At 39.5% G+C, this 16,573-nt stretch overlaps 1 protein-coding gene across 9 annotated transcripts in view; it reads right to left on the reverse strand.

Moving 5' to 3' along the window:
* Window positions 1-16,573, reverse strand: part of AFF3 (ALF transcription elongation factor 3) — a 575,522-nt gene that overhangs the window by 276,800 nt on the left and 282,149 nt on the right. For all 9 annotated transcript variants that reach the window (XM_058684423.1, XM_058684426.1, XM_058684420.1 and 6 more), the window contains one exon: window positions 6,592-6,639. In XM_058684423.1, the coding sequence (XP_058540406.1) occupies window positions 6,592-6,639 (48 nt within the window). The remainder of the gene's footprint in view (window positions 1-6,591; window positions 6,640-16,573) is intronic.

The raw sequence follows: 16,573 nt of genomic DNA on the forward strand, positions 1-16,573 counted from the left end.
AAATCTACCACTTGTTGAGTGACATTCAATCTCTTCATTTCTTTGATCTCTTGATGTACCTTATAAGGCAAGAGCAACAGAACACTTACAAAATCAAGTATTTTTAATCTTCTGGTCCTCTAATGTAATGCTGAGACTCTCCAAATATCTTCCTGAGAAACTGAAACTGGGTCTTTGACCTTGCCTGAAGCCCAGCCCTTCCTGCATTCTGGCTGGCTGACACATTTCCCTTGCACATCTCTTAGTCTTTACCAGCCTGGGTACAGCAGGAGGCACACAGCACCATTAGTTTCCATGACACCCAGTGGCATCTAGGTTTTGTTAACATGCCATTTGTGTTATCTCCTCTTTTTTTCAGTCAGCACCTTCATAGTAAAATATTGACAAACACCCATGAAAAGATATCAGCTGAAGTATCAGAATTCACTCTTGACTGTCAGAGCAGAAAGTATATTCCCACATGCCTCTAGCTACATGGGCTGCTAACATTCCTTTGGGCTTCTATCCCCATGGTTCTGTAAATGCCTTTGTAATTTCTAATGGTATGCATCAGAACAAGACAGGTAAACACAGAAAGGCAAAGCCCTTTGTGCCCAACAGGAGCTTCTGGACCTCTGAGGTTCCTCTGGCCATCACCCCAAAATCTCTGGGCTCAGAGCAAATTCTGATTTGGAGTGGTCTCTTGCCTCACGTCTGTTAGAAACTGAACACCTCTAGAGTCATCGCAAAGTCTACAGAGTGTAGCCAAATGGCCCTGAAACATTGGAGCAGGCCAATGGATACTCCTCACAGGTACAAAAATGCCCTTGGCAAGCAGAAATGGAGTCATTTAAGTAGGGTTTGTGGTTTTGGCCAAAAGGACTAGCATAATAACATCTCGTAAAAATGCATCTATGGTTATAAAATAAAATATAAATTGTGGTATTTCTGTCTCTATCCATTCAGATGATCAAATATGAAAAGAAAAATCAAAACAAAACACTACCAAACAATAATTCATCTTGGACAAGACTTGTAGGTTTTGTCTGGTCAATTTCTCTAGGCCTACATCAAGTTTACTTTTGCTTTGATTTTATTTCACTACAACAAGTAATGGGATGTATTAATGGGGCTCCTGAAAAGCTATACATGGACTGATTTTGCCATTTGTGGGCTTCATTTTGTCACTAACAAAATCTTTACTGTTTGAAACAAATGAAATAATTAATAAAGGAAAGAGCATGAGTTAAAAAAAAGCCCATCTGGCTCTGTGCTGACAGCTCAGAGCCTGGAGCCTGTTTCAGAATCTGTGTCTCCCTCTCTCTCTGACCCTCCCCCGTTCATGCTCTGTCTCTCTCTGTCTCAAAAATAAATAAACGTTAAAAAAAATTAAAAAAAAAAAAAGCCCATCTGGTCTAAAGCAGGGGAGATTGGACTGAGGTCCATTTTTTCAAATGACCCAAATAGGTCACTTAAAACAAGTTGTCTGTTTGTTCTCTATTTTTTCTATAGAGTGGCTAGTATATTTTCATTAAATGTAGACTTTTAAGCACAAGGTTTGTCTTGGCCCACATGAGGGTCTGAACATGTCAGGGGGCCACGATAACGTGCACGTCATACGATGGTGCTTTCAATGCTTTCCTCACTCACAGATCTCCCAGAATCAAAATCGAAAATCTTGTCCAGCAGGCTCCTTAACTTTCTAGGAAAGGAGTTTCCTTTTGGGCTAGAAGTTGTTCAACTGTAGTGTCAAGAAATTGATGTGGGTCTCCAGAATCCAAACAAGTACCAGTTACCCTTTTCCTACCAACAGAAATGCAACTCTATGTAAATATTCACTATAAAGATTTCTATGAAGTTGGAATTGAATTAGTGACTAAAGATGAAAACTAAGAAGATAATCGGCTCTGATGCTATGTGGAAATTGTCTCTAAATTCGTCCTTTGAGCCCAAACCAGAATCTCAATCACTGGCTTCTTTATTAGGAAGGCTCACCACGCTATGAGTAGTACTCCTCAACAACTCCATCTAAAGCTGTCTTGCATAAAATTTGTGCATCCTAGATTCCAGCCCTGCACAACCCCATTAAGTTGTAAACGGATTTTATTTGCTGAACAAATGTTAATGCCATTCTACGTTAATGGATAATGCTACAGAAAGCACCTAAGTATTACAGCACTGGAACCTTTAAGAATGAAATATAGTGTAACTTAAAAAACTGTCTCTTACAAACATATGTCAGCCATGAGGGCTCCTAGCTTGTGTCGCCCATCTTCATAGAACTCAGTTATAATTTCTCCCTCGGTTAACTGAATTTTGCAATAATACACAGACTTATTAGGTCCCAGGGTTAAAATTCTCTGAGTAAGAGTAAAAAATAATTACACTTTAGAATATAATGTAATATTCAAATGGCTTGAAAACAGTCACCTCAGCAAAAATAAGAGAGAGGAAAGGAAGAAGAAGTTTAAAGATGAGGTTGATAACGTTGGCCATAAAACCTCTGTGAGTTCAAGTGCACAAATGCATGATCTGGCACTTCCGAATCATAAACACGTGGAAATGGGAAACCTCCCTTTCATGGCAAAATGCCTGAGTGGTTTCATTATTGAGCCAGGGGGACTTCTTCATTTAAATAAGAAAGCTTGATAGATAAGATAGAGAGGGTGCTGATGCCAGACTGTGCTCGTTAAAATCCCAGCTCTACTACTTTCTAGTTGTATGACTTTGGGCAAGCTGTGTTTAACTTCCTTCTTCTGTAAAATGGGGATGTTAACAGTGCCTGACTCATGGGGCATCTGTGATGGTTAAATGAGTTAACACAAGCAAGAAACTGAGAACAGTTCCTCGTTTGTAATAAATGTTCCACAAATGTTAGCTCTTCATCATTTGGTACCTGTTATTATCTATAGGATTGATTGCAGATGGAAAGGCCCTGAATGGGAACTATGGCCTTTCCTCATAAAATTTCTTTCAACTCACTGATGCTATATTCTCAGTTTTCTCTTGTCTGGATGCTGCGCCCTCTACTCCACAGAAACAGCATGCAATAAAACCACTGATGAGCTTTTTGTTGTCCAATCCAGAGTGGTTTTCAATTCTTGTCTCTCTTCTCCCCTCAGAAATCCTGTACACTGTTGAGCTTGAAACTCTCTTTCCCTGGATTCTGGGACTTTCCATGGCCATTATTACTCCTCAACTTCCTGAGTCATGCCCTCTCACTTTCATTTGCAAGGGGATCCTACTCTCCCTGACCCTTATACGTTTGAATTTCAGCTTTCATTGCCGCTCGGTTTCTCCTCTCTCCGGGTAGATTAACCTATTTCTGTGGCTTTATTACCAACAAAATTAGCCTGCAGCTTTAGACCTCTGTTCTGAGCCCCAGACGGATGTATGCTCATCTACATTCTCCATGTTTACTGGATTGCCTCAAAGGTAGTTCAAACTCAACATGTCAAAAAATTAATTTATTATTTCATCCCTCCCCCTCAAACCAGCATCTCCTTCAATGTTTCCATGCCCGTGAGTGCCCCACCAAGCATCTCTCATCTGGACAGCTGCAACAGCCCCTCCTCTTTCTTCTTCCCCTTCTCCTCTCAATCCATTCCACAAAGCAGTCAGAGTAGAGTGTCTAAACAGCTAATCTGATAACGTTACTCTGGCTCAGCTCCTTCACTGGCTCCCCTATACATATCTTAAACATGACTGAGAAGGAACAGCCCTACCTGGCTTCTCCTGCCTAGTTTTCCCACCTACACTCTAGCCACTCTGGGCTCACTGCCCTTTGTGGGTCCCTAACTAGCCAAACTCTTCCTGTTTCTCTGCTGGCAGCCTCAACATTTTTCTCCTATACCAATTTTCTGTTCAAACTCCAACTATTGGTCCAAATGTTGCTTCCTCATGAAAGACCTAAAATTAGAGTCACCCTGAGTATTCGTCACAATTAATATTAGACATTTATTTATAAGATTACAAATAAAACTTAGTATCTATATCTTCCAGCACATCACTGGTTTCAAAAGGGTCATGTCTGTTTGGCCTGCTATTGTTCTCCCTGTACCTCCCATATGGAAAGGACATGCTAACACTTGTTAAATGAATATCTCAATTTTCATTATTTTAAAGCGCCTTTATGACCTGCTCATTCTCCACAATAAGAGAGAGAGATGGCTATAAGTACCAAGTACCTTGGTGACCTGGACCACATTAGGTTTACCTCGCTGATCATAAGGGGAGAGAAAGTGACAAGGAAAACTGGGCTCCACAAAGACTATCTATCCATGGGAACCCACTGCTTTTAAGCCAATACGTCATGCCCAAGATTTAGAGTAAATGGAATCTGTTTGTGAGCTATCACAATGATATTCTTCCTTCTCCCTTGGAGGATTCTTTCCTTCCTTCACTTACTCATTTATTTATTCATTCAACAAGATCCTGATTCTCAATTCCAGACATCGGGGCCATGGTGTGGGAGGAATACTGACATCTGGCAGATACACAATAAATACAATAGGCTGTAACAGAGAAGGCGCCCTGTGCTTGTGTTTGGAAGAGAGGACATGCTTAGGACAAGCGGGGAAGACAGCCCTGAAGAATGACTGGTGTGAGCGAGGCAGAGGACAGCCAGGAAAACATTCCAGGCAAAACTGGGAATACTGGCGTGATCATCTAGGAGCTCCCTCAGCAACAACTACGGCTACTAACACCACAGGTTGACAGGTGAGGACAGAGAAAAGGCCCACCTGGACAACACCAGCACCACTATCACCTCTGTTTCCTCTGACCCTATACTATCTCCCATCCTGGACCACTCATCATGGGCTCTAGGAAGATCAGAACATTAAAGAGAGCTCAGTTATCTCCTGATGAGTTCATCATCTCCACTGCCCTTTACCTTGCACATGCTTACAAATCAATGATCTGGTTGGTCCAGACTTTCCCTTTTGTTCCATTACTGATTCCAGGCAGGCTGTGGCAGTGCCAGTGCCAGTGGAATATGAGGAAGTAGGAATATCAGGAAGTAGGAGTGGGATGAGGGGGTATAAGACTTTCTTCAGCTCTCTTCTGAAAAAAAAAATGCCTTAAGACTCTTGACGGCAGCATTCGGTTTAAGTGAATTTTATGTTACCTAAACTATACCCTTTTGGTGTGTGAATTGCTCAAGCCTGTATTCACACTTTAAGCCTTGTTTGGAGTGCGGCAAAGAAAGGTCAAATGACAGATTTCTACCATAACCTCAGAAAAGATAAGGAAGGATAAGAAGGGGTCAGATTTTAAAAATAGTGAAATCAAAGGAGAGATGTGTACTGCTATTAGCATTTTGCTGACATAAATACCATAACCAATCAAAGGAAGATGGCTTTATCACTGAATATTTGGATTCCAAACATGAAAGTATGTCAAAAGAGAAATAGGGCAAGTATATCAGCACTTCACACTAATTTGTTGTTTAATCTGAAACAAAGCTCCAGGTTAGAGATAATACAGATATAAAATACAATATGTATTTTATTTAACATATATGAAATGCCAGAAATGAAGCTACCCACTTTGACAACTGTTTTCTATATTAATCTCTGCCAGAAAAACAAAAATCATTACGAACTCAACAGATCAAACTTCAATTAATTATTTTGGTTAACTTGAGAGTTAAAAGGTTTATGAAATAATGCTTTCCAGGAAGAAAAAAAAATCTGCCTCTGAAAACTATGTGATGATTAATGTAAATTTTTAAACCAAATAATTATATTACTGTCATTCATTAGCAATTCAAGAAAAAGTGTGTAGGATGTCCAAAAGTTAGAAACATATTAAAATAAAGGTTTTTTCTTTATAGGGAATTGCCATCCCATCTGGTCTAATTTGTCTTGATGTTTTTCCCAGTGTAATATCAGCTTTTTGAGAATGTAAATTATTAGGTCACTCCCCTGAATAAATATGAGTGAAGAAAAAATATGGGTTGAAGATGACATCCTGATTACAAGTTTGAATACTCAACACTAATATGGCAGGAGAGCCCAGCTTAAGTGAATCTGGGTGTGAAACTGGTTCATGGAGGGTATCTACTAGAGATGATGATGATGATGATGAAAAGGACAGTGTCAGACAGTAATAGGCAAAAATGGTAAGATGCAAAACAATATGGAAATAAATTTTCAGACAGCGAGCATCACCTCTTTGTCAGAGTGCTTCTGATTCTAATTAAGTTTAGGAGAAAACTAAGAAGGCAACCCTTGCCTGACTGGGGAGTAAGGACAATTAAAGGATGCTTTTAAATAGTAGGCTGACAAATGGGGGCATCCAAATGTAAGCACAACCATATTTTTCATCTCAACTCTGTTCTTCTGTCTCCCAGCTGACCACTTTAATACAGTGTCACCTCAGCCTGTACAAAGGCACTGGGTTGATGTGTAGCTCCTAGATTTCTAAAAGAAGAATTGCTTTTGTAAAGCGGCATTTGGACAACTTATATGATTGCCTTCAGAAAAGGTAAACCTCAAACAAGAAGCAAACAATAGGCTCCTTGGACAACACAGCCACATGCCTCCTTCTATTTGGGATCTAGTCCAACCAATTGGACTAGATCTGTAAAAAGAAAAAAAATCTCCTTACCCGAATTATTTCTTCAACACAGCTGTTTGTGTCTCCAGATCTACTCTCCTGAAAGCAAAGGGAAAAAAAAAAACAAAAACCAGAATTAGGCCTGAGAGCACAGATTTATGGTTACAAAGAAGAGATGACACATAAGCTTCTAAACTTGAGCTTGGACCGGGGATGCCTGAAGTGGGGCTTACTGATGAGCTCCTTTCCTTTATGGGGCAGCACGAGTCACGGCTACGACTGCTCCCCTCCCCTCTGTGGCACAATGGACAGGTCAGCCAGGAGCATTGCATACACCTGAGTTTTAGCTTGGGGCCCTCCAGTCATGGCCATGCTTGGCAGGGCAGGCTTCTGGGAGGATAGCAGCCGACAGACAGGTGTGAGCTCTTCACCTTGGGCTCTACCAATGTGTGGAAATGTGGCCTCCACTGCAAAAGTGGAACCAGTTCACCTACCAAATACATGCAATGGCTTTGCCGAGTCCAGTGGCTTGCTAAGGCTTAAGTAAAAGTCTGTCCCCACTTTTTACGTAAAAGTCTGGTAGTTCCACCATCCTCAAAGCCCAGATTTACTGGTTTGATGAGCAGAAAACTGAAAGACCAAAAGGAGAAATATCCTCTCAACATTCGCACAGCATGCTGGGTGTCATACTCCACAGCCACTTGTTCTGTGACCCACACTGCCCTGTGCTGTGGAGATGTTAAGGACTCTGAGGAATGGTGGCTTCAGGTCAGAGCCGACACTGGGGAGCATTTTAAGTTCCAGAAATGCTGTGTGGTTACTGCTGGTTCCATAGCTCAGAGCTCAGGAAGTGGTATGGTGGGGACATGAAAGCAGCATCGGCTGGTAGAAGTGCCCACTGTGGTCTCAGGGAGCCACTTCCCCTGGCCTTTTAATTCAACAAGGCTGCCCACAGTTCAGCGTGACATTCTAGAACGAGGCTGTCTTCATAGTCTTCTCCAAACCCGCTCTCCCATCCTCTTCACAGTTCTCTCTCCATCAGGGAAGCAAATGTGCCCCTTCCTGGGTTTCCTGGTTAATTCCAAGTCTCCCTGTAGATAACAGGTCAACCAGGACTTCCTCAGAGCAGCCGTAGCTAAGCCTGGAGTACTCATCCTCAGCCACATTTACTTCTTCAGAGCACTCATCACACTCAGTAACTAGCTATTTCATGATACTTCCCCCCCACAGAACATACACTTCACAAATTCAGGGGCTCTGGGTCTTTCAGCTGTGCTTCACATTGTCCTGAGTATGTGCAGTAAATGTTGGCTAGTGGACACTGTATGAAGAAATGAATGAACCTACTTCCTGTAGTCTTAGAAATATGAGGAGTACCATAATTGGCTCCAAGATTGGGGAATATTGCAAAGGCTTGCCAAAGAGCACACCTTTGTACCCTAACCACCCCTGTGTGTGCCACCTCACCCCCTTCACCTGGTGGAAGAGCATTCTGTTTGAAATATTTTACCCTTCTTACTGGGTAAGGAGGCAGAGTGAATGAAGATATGGGAAGCTTGAAAAGGTCCCACACATGATTGAGAGAATTTGTCCAGGTCCCCTAATGGAGGCCCATAAAGTTTACATGACTTGCCCCTTGCCACATAACAGCAGTGCCTGGACCAGACATAGGACTCCTGACTCCCAATCATGTACATTTTCACTTCCAGAAACTTTCCCCAGTCCCAAAGCTGTGCTTCAAATATAATCTGTTGGCAAATCTGAGTTCATTTGTCAAAGGTATTTCATTACCAGGGTTTCTACAAGGTTTATATAAGTTTAGGAACTTCTTGTGTGTGTGTGTCTGTGTGTGTGTGTGTGTGCACGCGCATGCATGTGGTAAAATATGCAAAATATGAAATTTGCCATTTTAAACCATTTTTTAAAGTTTTTATTTATTTTTGAGAGAGAGAGAGACAGACAGAGCATGAGCAGAGGAGGGGCAGAGAGAGAGGAAGACACAGAACTCTGAGCAGGCTCCAGGCATTAAGCTGTCAGCACAGAGCCCGACGCAGTGCTTGAACTCACGAACTATGAGATCATGACCTGAGCTGAAGTCAGAGGCTTAACTGACTGAGCCATCCAGGCGCCCCCATTTTAAACCATTTTAAAGTGTATAATTTACTGGCATTCAATACAGTCACAATGCCACCACTATCTAGTTCTATAAGTTTTTCATAACCTTGAATGGAGTCCTCATGCCTCTTGAACAGGAACTCCCCATTCTTCTCTCCCCAGCCCCTGATAACCACTACTTTCTGTCTTGATGGATCCTTCTAGTCTGGATATTTCATGTAAATGGAATCATAAAATATGTAGTCTTTTATGTCTGGCTGGTTTCACTTAGAATAATGTTTTCAAGTTTTCAAGGTTCCTCATTTTTTTTTTTTAAATTTATTTATTTGGCTGGGGAGGGGCAGAGAGAGAAGGAGAGAGAAAATCACAAGCAGGCTCCATGCTGTCAGTGTGGAGCCTGATGTGGGGCTCAATCCCACAAACCATGAGATCATGACCTGAGCCAAAATCTAGAGTCAGATGCACAGCCGAGACTGAGCCACCCAGGCGCCCTGGTTCCTCTGTGTTATAGCATGTATCATACTTCATTCTTTTTTATGGCTGAATAATATTCCACTGTATGGATATACCACATTTTGTTTATCTATTTGTAAATTGATGGACATTTTGATATTTCCACTTTGGCTATTGTGATATCACTTCTATAAACATCCATGAACAAATTTTTGTTTCAATGTCTGCTTTCAGTTTTTTTGGGTATATAATTAGGAATTGAATTAGTAGGTCATATGGCAATCCTATGCTTAGCTTGTTGAGGAACTGCCAAATTGTTTTCCATACTAGCTGTACTATTTTATATTCCCACCAGCAATGTATGAAGGTTCTAATTTCTCCAACTCCTCACAAATACTTGTTTATTTCTGGTTTTGCATTGTTTTATTTTTGTTAGGACCCATCCTACTGGGCATAAAATGGTATCTCATTACAGGTTTGATATGCATTTTCCTAATGACTATTGGTGTTGAGCATCTTTACATGTGCATGTCGGTCATCTGCATATCTTCTTTGGAAAAATGTCCTTTGCCCACTTTTTAAGTGTGTGTGTGTGTGTGTGTGTGTGTGTGTGTGTGTGTGTGTGTCTTCCTATTGTTTGTTGTAAGAGCTCTTTATGTATTCTGGATCCTTGACCCTTATCAGATATATGACTTGCACATCTTTTCTTGCATTCTATGGGGTGTATGTTCACTCTCTTGGTAGTTCATGGATGTACATAATTTTTAGTTTTGATGAAGTCCATTTTATCTTTCTTGCCTTTGTTCCTTTGCTTTTGGTGTCATATATAAGAAACCACTGCTGAATCCAAGGTTCTGAAAGATGTACCCCTGTTATTTTTAAGAGTTTTACAGTTAGTTTTTATATTTAGGTCTTTAATCTAATAGTTTGAGAACTTTTAGGTAAGATTAATTTCCTTATGGGTTATTTGGTAAGTTTTAGTTAAAATAGGAACATTCTCTTTGTATAAATTACTTCATGCTGGTTCATCACTAACAAAAAGCATAAGGCACAGCCACTGTTGCTCACAGTGCAAGAACACAACATACATGTCTACTACTATAAATCAAGAAAAAATAGTCTTAAAAAGCAGGACAGGTTAGGAGACCCAAATGCTTTTTATAATATTTCATTATCTTTTCCTACACGCATCCCTCCTGTTTACCCAAAAGTTCCAGTTTGGTGACACACATCTAATAACTCCCTCCTCTCATCCCCAGTGCCTTATCCTAGGACTGCTCTGGAAACTTCACCATTCTAACACTCCAATCCAACTGTATCAAAGAGCTCTTGTTTGAACCTGCCCCAAACCTACTTCCTTTCCAGGGCAGCCTCAGGCAATCATCATAGAGTCTGTAGGGAACAGTCTCAGTCCGGCCAGGGCTCAATGGTGTTTGGAACAATCTCCTTTGGAATTCAGCAGTGGGGATAAATGATCTCAACTGGAAAACCTGTCTTCAAACTTACAACCATTTCTCTTATTCTACTTCTAAGTCCCAACTCTTTTCTACTGCATAACATACTGGCAGAGTAAATGCTAAGTTCTCACGTAACTTTCTATTTTGCACCTTAAAATGATCAATCAAGAAAAACTTGACTTCATGTTCACTTGGTAGACTCACCCAGATACACAACATACTAAAAACATTCTTCAAATTAAACTTTGGGTTGATTCCTTAAACTACAATTCCCCTGAATACCACACTTTAATTTCATTTCAAGTGATTTATATAAATGACAGGTTGCTCTTATGGATATTTCTCCCTGTAATCCTATAAATTTCTACTATCCTATTCTAAAAAGGAAATTCACTGAGAGAGAAATACAGTACAGATGCCTGTTCAAATACGCCCTTCATCCCTGTAGATGGAGTATGTAAGATTATTACACTGGGTCCTCCCAATGACTGCTCCAACCATGAGTTTTGATGGTCTGGACAGACATCAGGTCTTTCCCTACTAGGAAAGACTCTTATTAAAGCTGAGAAATTACCAGGACTGAAGTCAGGACAAACAACTTCAAATAACAGTGTCAGGAAGCCCTGGGCTTAAATGACAGTATGGAGAGTATTTGGCAGAAATCTTGGGCCTCCTCTGGAACATTTATTACTCCTGGAAACACCGAGGGACCTAAGAAGAGTACCACATTGAATTGGAATCTCTAGGATCCCATCTTGGTTGGAGTGGGTCTGTGAGGCAGAGTACTGTAGAAAGTTTGAATTGGGAGGAACCTTAGAGCTCATTTTAGGCCAACTCAGTGATTTTAACAGATGGAAAAACTGTGGCCCAGAGAAGTGAAAGACTTTGCCCAAAGTCATTCTGGCAGGAAGGGGCAGTCAAGATAGAACCCACACCCATTTCTTCAACACCAGTTCAGTGCATTTTCTACTATGTCATCTGTCTCTGTAAGATCAATCCTTAAAACTGGTACAATTTGAGGTCACTGTCATGCTTAAAGTACAGAAATAAAAGAATCTGAAGAGTATTTGGGTAAATTCCCATGCTGCACATTATCCAACACTTAGTCACCCCGTGGCTTACTAACCTCCAACATCACATGCATAGACCAAAGGGGGAAGAGACAGAAGAGAAAGTGGACAGAAAGGGTTAAAACCACAAACCCTTCTGTGACATTGACAGATTGGAGACAAGCTTTTGTGTCCCCTGAAACTGAAGGACAGAATCCCACCTCTTCTTTTCCAAATACACAAAAGGGGGTAAGCAGGTAGGTTTGGGGTGAGTACAGGGTGAGGGTTTGGGGGAGACTGGAGGGCCTTTCACCTTCTTGACGTCTTTCTCAAATCTGGTTTCAGCTGCAGTTGGGTACTTTGATTATATTTACGTTTTCAAAACTTTCAGTGTTTATGAACCAGATTAAAACATGCATGTAATTTACATCTCTAAATTTGTGTTTATATTTTTCACAATAAAGTTATTGCTTTCCCTGGAAAGGTACCCACTGAGAAGAAGGACTGCACAATGCACATTTTAATTACTCTCTATTTTTTTTTAAGGGTTTGTAGCTGTTGTTTCATGCTGAGTTGCTGAGCTGTTGCTCCGTATTTACTGCGACTTTGATGAACCCACCCCATTTCCTATCATTACATTTTGAAATCTGTCATAACAGTCTCACCTCACTGAACCTCCAACTAAACTTCAATTAAAAGCTAGCAACCCCAGCTGATTCTCCTGCTCTACAGCCTTGTCTATCACGTTCCTTTTTCACAGAACTGCTTTCCTCAAATCCTACCACTTAAAAATACACACCACACACTCTGCCAGGGAAATGTAAGGAGCTAAGCTGTGGGAAAGTAGAGCTGGAGAAATAGCCAGGAGCATCCTATCAGTGAGAGCAGAAGTCCCTAATTACCATGCCAAGCACAGAGCCCTGGAAGAAGCAAGCAAGGCTTAAGGAGAAAAGGCTCGATCAAATCAGTGGGAAATGGCATTTCGCTGCATAGATGAAGCTGCACACGTCCTATTTTCAAAAATAGTTTAACTCTTCATCAGACATATTTACGATGGAACTTTCATTCTAAAATAAAGCTACTTTAAAGTCACGAAGCCTTTGCTTGTCTGCAAGCACTCAAAAGGCCCTCAAGCATTTAGAAATTGTTTATCACATGCACACTCTTCAATACTTCTACAGAAGTATTTTTAAATAAGCCTTACTATTCTTGATTTACAGAAAAACTAAGTTACAAAGAAATTAGGTGTGTGCCATCCATGCCACCAAAGCAGTGGCGAGCCTCACCTGAGGCCAGTGTCACATGCGGACAGGGAGGCAGCTGGCCAGTTCTCTTTCGAATTCAACCTGTCTTACACCCAACCTAACTCCTTCCCTTTTGAGGGCTACACTCTGCTCCCACCCACGCTAAAAACCCACTTCATCCCTCTTCAGTCCCTTTTTATCTCCTGGATCTGCTCTTTTGCTCTGCCACTCACATCCATCCCTTCCTCTCTGATTCTGTTACACCATCATTGAGACATTTATATACTGAGAGGAAATATAAGCAAAAAGAGAAATAAGAAAAGAAAGATGTACAAAGGTATATATAAAAATGCAAACAAAGTGAGGGCTGATGGTGGCAATACTAATACCAACTAAAGGATGGTTCATAGAAAATAAAATAAAATAAAATAAAATAAAATAAAATAAAATAAAACAAAATAAAATAACTGAAGAGCACAATACAGAATGAGGAAAAAAATAGCCCAGGCAGTAACAGAGCATCAAAATAAGGCAAGCTAGGAAAAAGGCAGAGAAATAGAATTATTATGGTTGGAAGTGTTTAATCCACCCTTATTCCTAAATAGACAAAGGATGCTGCATCCTCCTCCAAAAGAAACTATATAGAGGGATAGAAAAATTTAAAAATTAACTAAAATGAATAAGGCTGAATTGTTAGGTACTGTGAACTTAGACAGGAATCCCAGTGTTTCAAGCACACATGAGACAGTTACCAAAGCGGCAATTACTGTAGTAGTCATATATTGAGCTACGATAGGATGAAAAAAATTCCAAAAAAGTAGTTGTTTTATAGCCCAGACTCTTTAACCACAAGTTATCAAAACAATGAAGCTATAGGGGCGCCTGGGTGGCTCAGTCGGTTGGGTGTCCAAATTCAGCTCGGGTCATGATCTAGCAGTCCGTGAGTTCGAGCCCCGCATCGGGCTCTGTGCTGACAGCTCAGAGCCTGGAGCCTGTTTCAGATTCTGTGTCTCCCTCTCTCTGACCCTCCCCCGTTCATGCTCTGTCTCTCTCTGTCTCAAAAATAAATAAACGTTAAAAAAAAATTAAAAAAAAACAATAAAGCTATAAATTAAACACTGTATAGACATAAAAATCTTCTAGAATTCTTAGAATAAAACAAATATCACACACTTATAAATAACTCTTTATAGTTACAGAAAAATAATATTAAAATACTGCCAAACAAAATTATGGGATACCCCAAAATATTCTTAGAGAAAAATTCACACACTAACAAAATTACACTATGTTTTGAGAGAAAATTTAGGTGCTAGGCAATCAATTAAAAATTTAAAATCAGGAGAGATATAAAAGGGAGAAAATAACACATAGGGAAAACCAATGAAATATTTATAACATGAAAAATCAGAGTTTACAAAGCGAGAATATAATTTATTGAAACAAAAATAAAACATACCACCCAAAACAATAATAGAAAGTCACTTAAAAATCTGTTCAATAAAAAAAAAAGCCCAGGGGGCGCCTGGATGGCTCAGTCGGTTGAGCGTCCAACTTCGGCTCAGGTCATGATCTCGTGGTCTGTGAGTTCAACCCCGGGTCAGGCTCTGTGCTGACAGTTCAGAGCCTGGAGCCTGCTTCAGATTCTGTGTCTCCCTCTCTCTCTGCCCCTCCCTTGCTTAAAACATTTAAAAAATAAATAAATAAAAAGAAAGCCCAAATAAACATAATTTGATATAAGAAGAAGATAAAATATATGGAAGGGATTATAAGAAGATATTGATATTAAAAAAGAATACAATACTAAAACTGAAAATTTTTGATGAAATTAGCAACTTTCTGGGGAAAAAAGGATTTAAATAAAGAAAAGAGACTGGAATATAACCCTGAGAATGCAGATTAAATTTAAAATTATCTTCAAATATGGCTTCAAATCAGATAGTTTTAAAGTGAAGTATTTCCAACTTCCAAGGGAAACTAATTCCATATATTTTCTTTTCCAGAGTAGACAGTAATGTAAAGTTATGAGTGATTTTATTAAATTAGTATAAAATCCTAACATAAGAGAATAATCAATATCCCTTATGAAGATAAATATAAAATTCTCAACAGATTATTAGTAAATATAATTCAATAAAATGTCACAATAATTAGTGGGATTCTGGGGAATGCAAAATGGTTTAATATTTAATATTAGGGCCCTTTTAAAGTACTGTATCAGTAAGGAAAATATGTAAAACTGGGATCATCTCCACCTACAGATGTTTGATCATATACTTAGAAAAATCCAAAAGAGTTTACTGGGAATCTTATTAAAAAGGGAAGTTAAAAAGTATTGGGTACAGGGGCGCCTGGGTGGCTCAGTCAATTAAACAGCCAACTCCTGATTTCTGTTCAGGACATGATTGCATGGCTGGTGAGATCCAGCCCCAAGTTGAGCTCTACACTGACAGCATGGAGTCTGCTTGGGATTCTCTCTCTCTCTTTCTCTCTGCCTCTCCCCAGTGTGCTCGCTCGCTCTCTTGCTCTCTCTCTCTCTCTCTCTCTCTCACAAAATAAATAAATAAATAAACTTTAAAAAAAACTAAAGAGCTCAATAGCTCTTCTGTGTAGCAGTAACAAACAATTCAAAAATATGAAAAAAATCCCATCCACAATATCAAGAAAAATAAATGAGGAAGAACCTTCAAAGAAATGTTTAAGACCCATAAGAAAAATCTTCAGAATTCTAAAATTTACAAAAAATACCTGAAAGGGACCAAGCTAGACTTCTCAAATCTAATATCCAATACAAAGCCAAATAAATATATCAAGAGAAACAAACCACAAACTGCATTAAACTTAAGAAAATTGAGATGAAAGTCACATAACATAAAATCAACTGCATTACAGTATACAATTTGGTGGCATTTAGTATATACATCTAGTACACAATATTGTAAATCACAATCACCTTTAATTCCAAAACATTTCTATCAGTACAAAGTAAAATGCTGTACCCAACTAAGCAGTTTCTCCCCATTCCCCTTCACTTTAGCTATTTATTTATTTATTTATTTATTTTTTAAAGTTTATTTATTTATTTTGAGAGACAGAGGGAGGGGAGGGACAGAGAGAGAGGGAAAGAGAGAACCCTGTGCAGGGTCCGCACTGTCAGTGCAGAGCCCTACCCAGGACTGGATCTCACGAACTGTGAGATCATGACCTGAGCCAAAATCAAGAGTAGGATGTTTAAGTGACTGAGCCACCCAGGTGCCCCCACATTAGCTCTTTAAATATGATTATATTGTACTAACAAATACTTTACTTAACTGAAAAGAACAGAATGAGGAAAGTGTTGATAAATAAGTAGATTTTACAGTGGATATGGTATCTCTCATTTATGTGTTTATGACCAGTTCCCAGCAGAGTACTTTGTACAATGTAGTAGGTGCCTGATGATGTTTGTTGAATGAAGTAATAAATAAAAGGCCAATATATTTTTTAAAAGAGACTCTTAAAAATTAAAGTGTCATACTTTATAAGTAATAAGGCTGGTCATCTACATTACAAAGGGATGTCTTTGCTTTACCTGTCTCACCCCTCCCAAATAAATTGCCAGAGTTATCTTAAAGACAAATTCTTAGAACATCAACATGTATTTACTTCATTAAAATTAAGCTTATACACATTACTGCAAAAACCATTAGCAAGTTATGTGACTTCCCTAATCTCC

Source organism: Neofelis nebulosa, chromosome 9, assembly GCF_028018385.1.
Source record: "Neofelis nebulosa isolate mNeoNeb1 chromosome 9, mNeoNeb1.pri, whole genome shotgun sequence".
In the NCBI taxonomy this organism is placed as follows: Eukaryota; Metazoa; Chordata; class Mammalia; order Carnivora; family Felidae; genus Neofelis; species Neofelis nebulosa.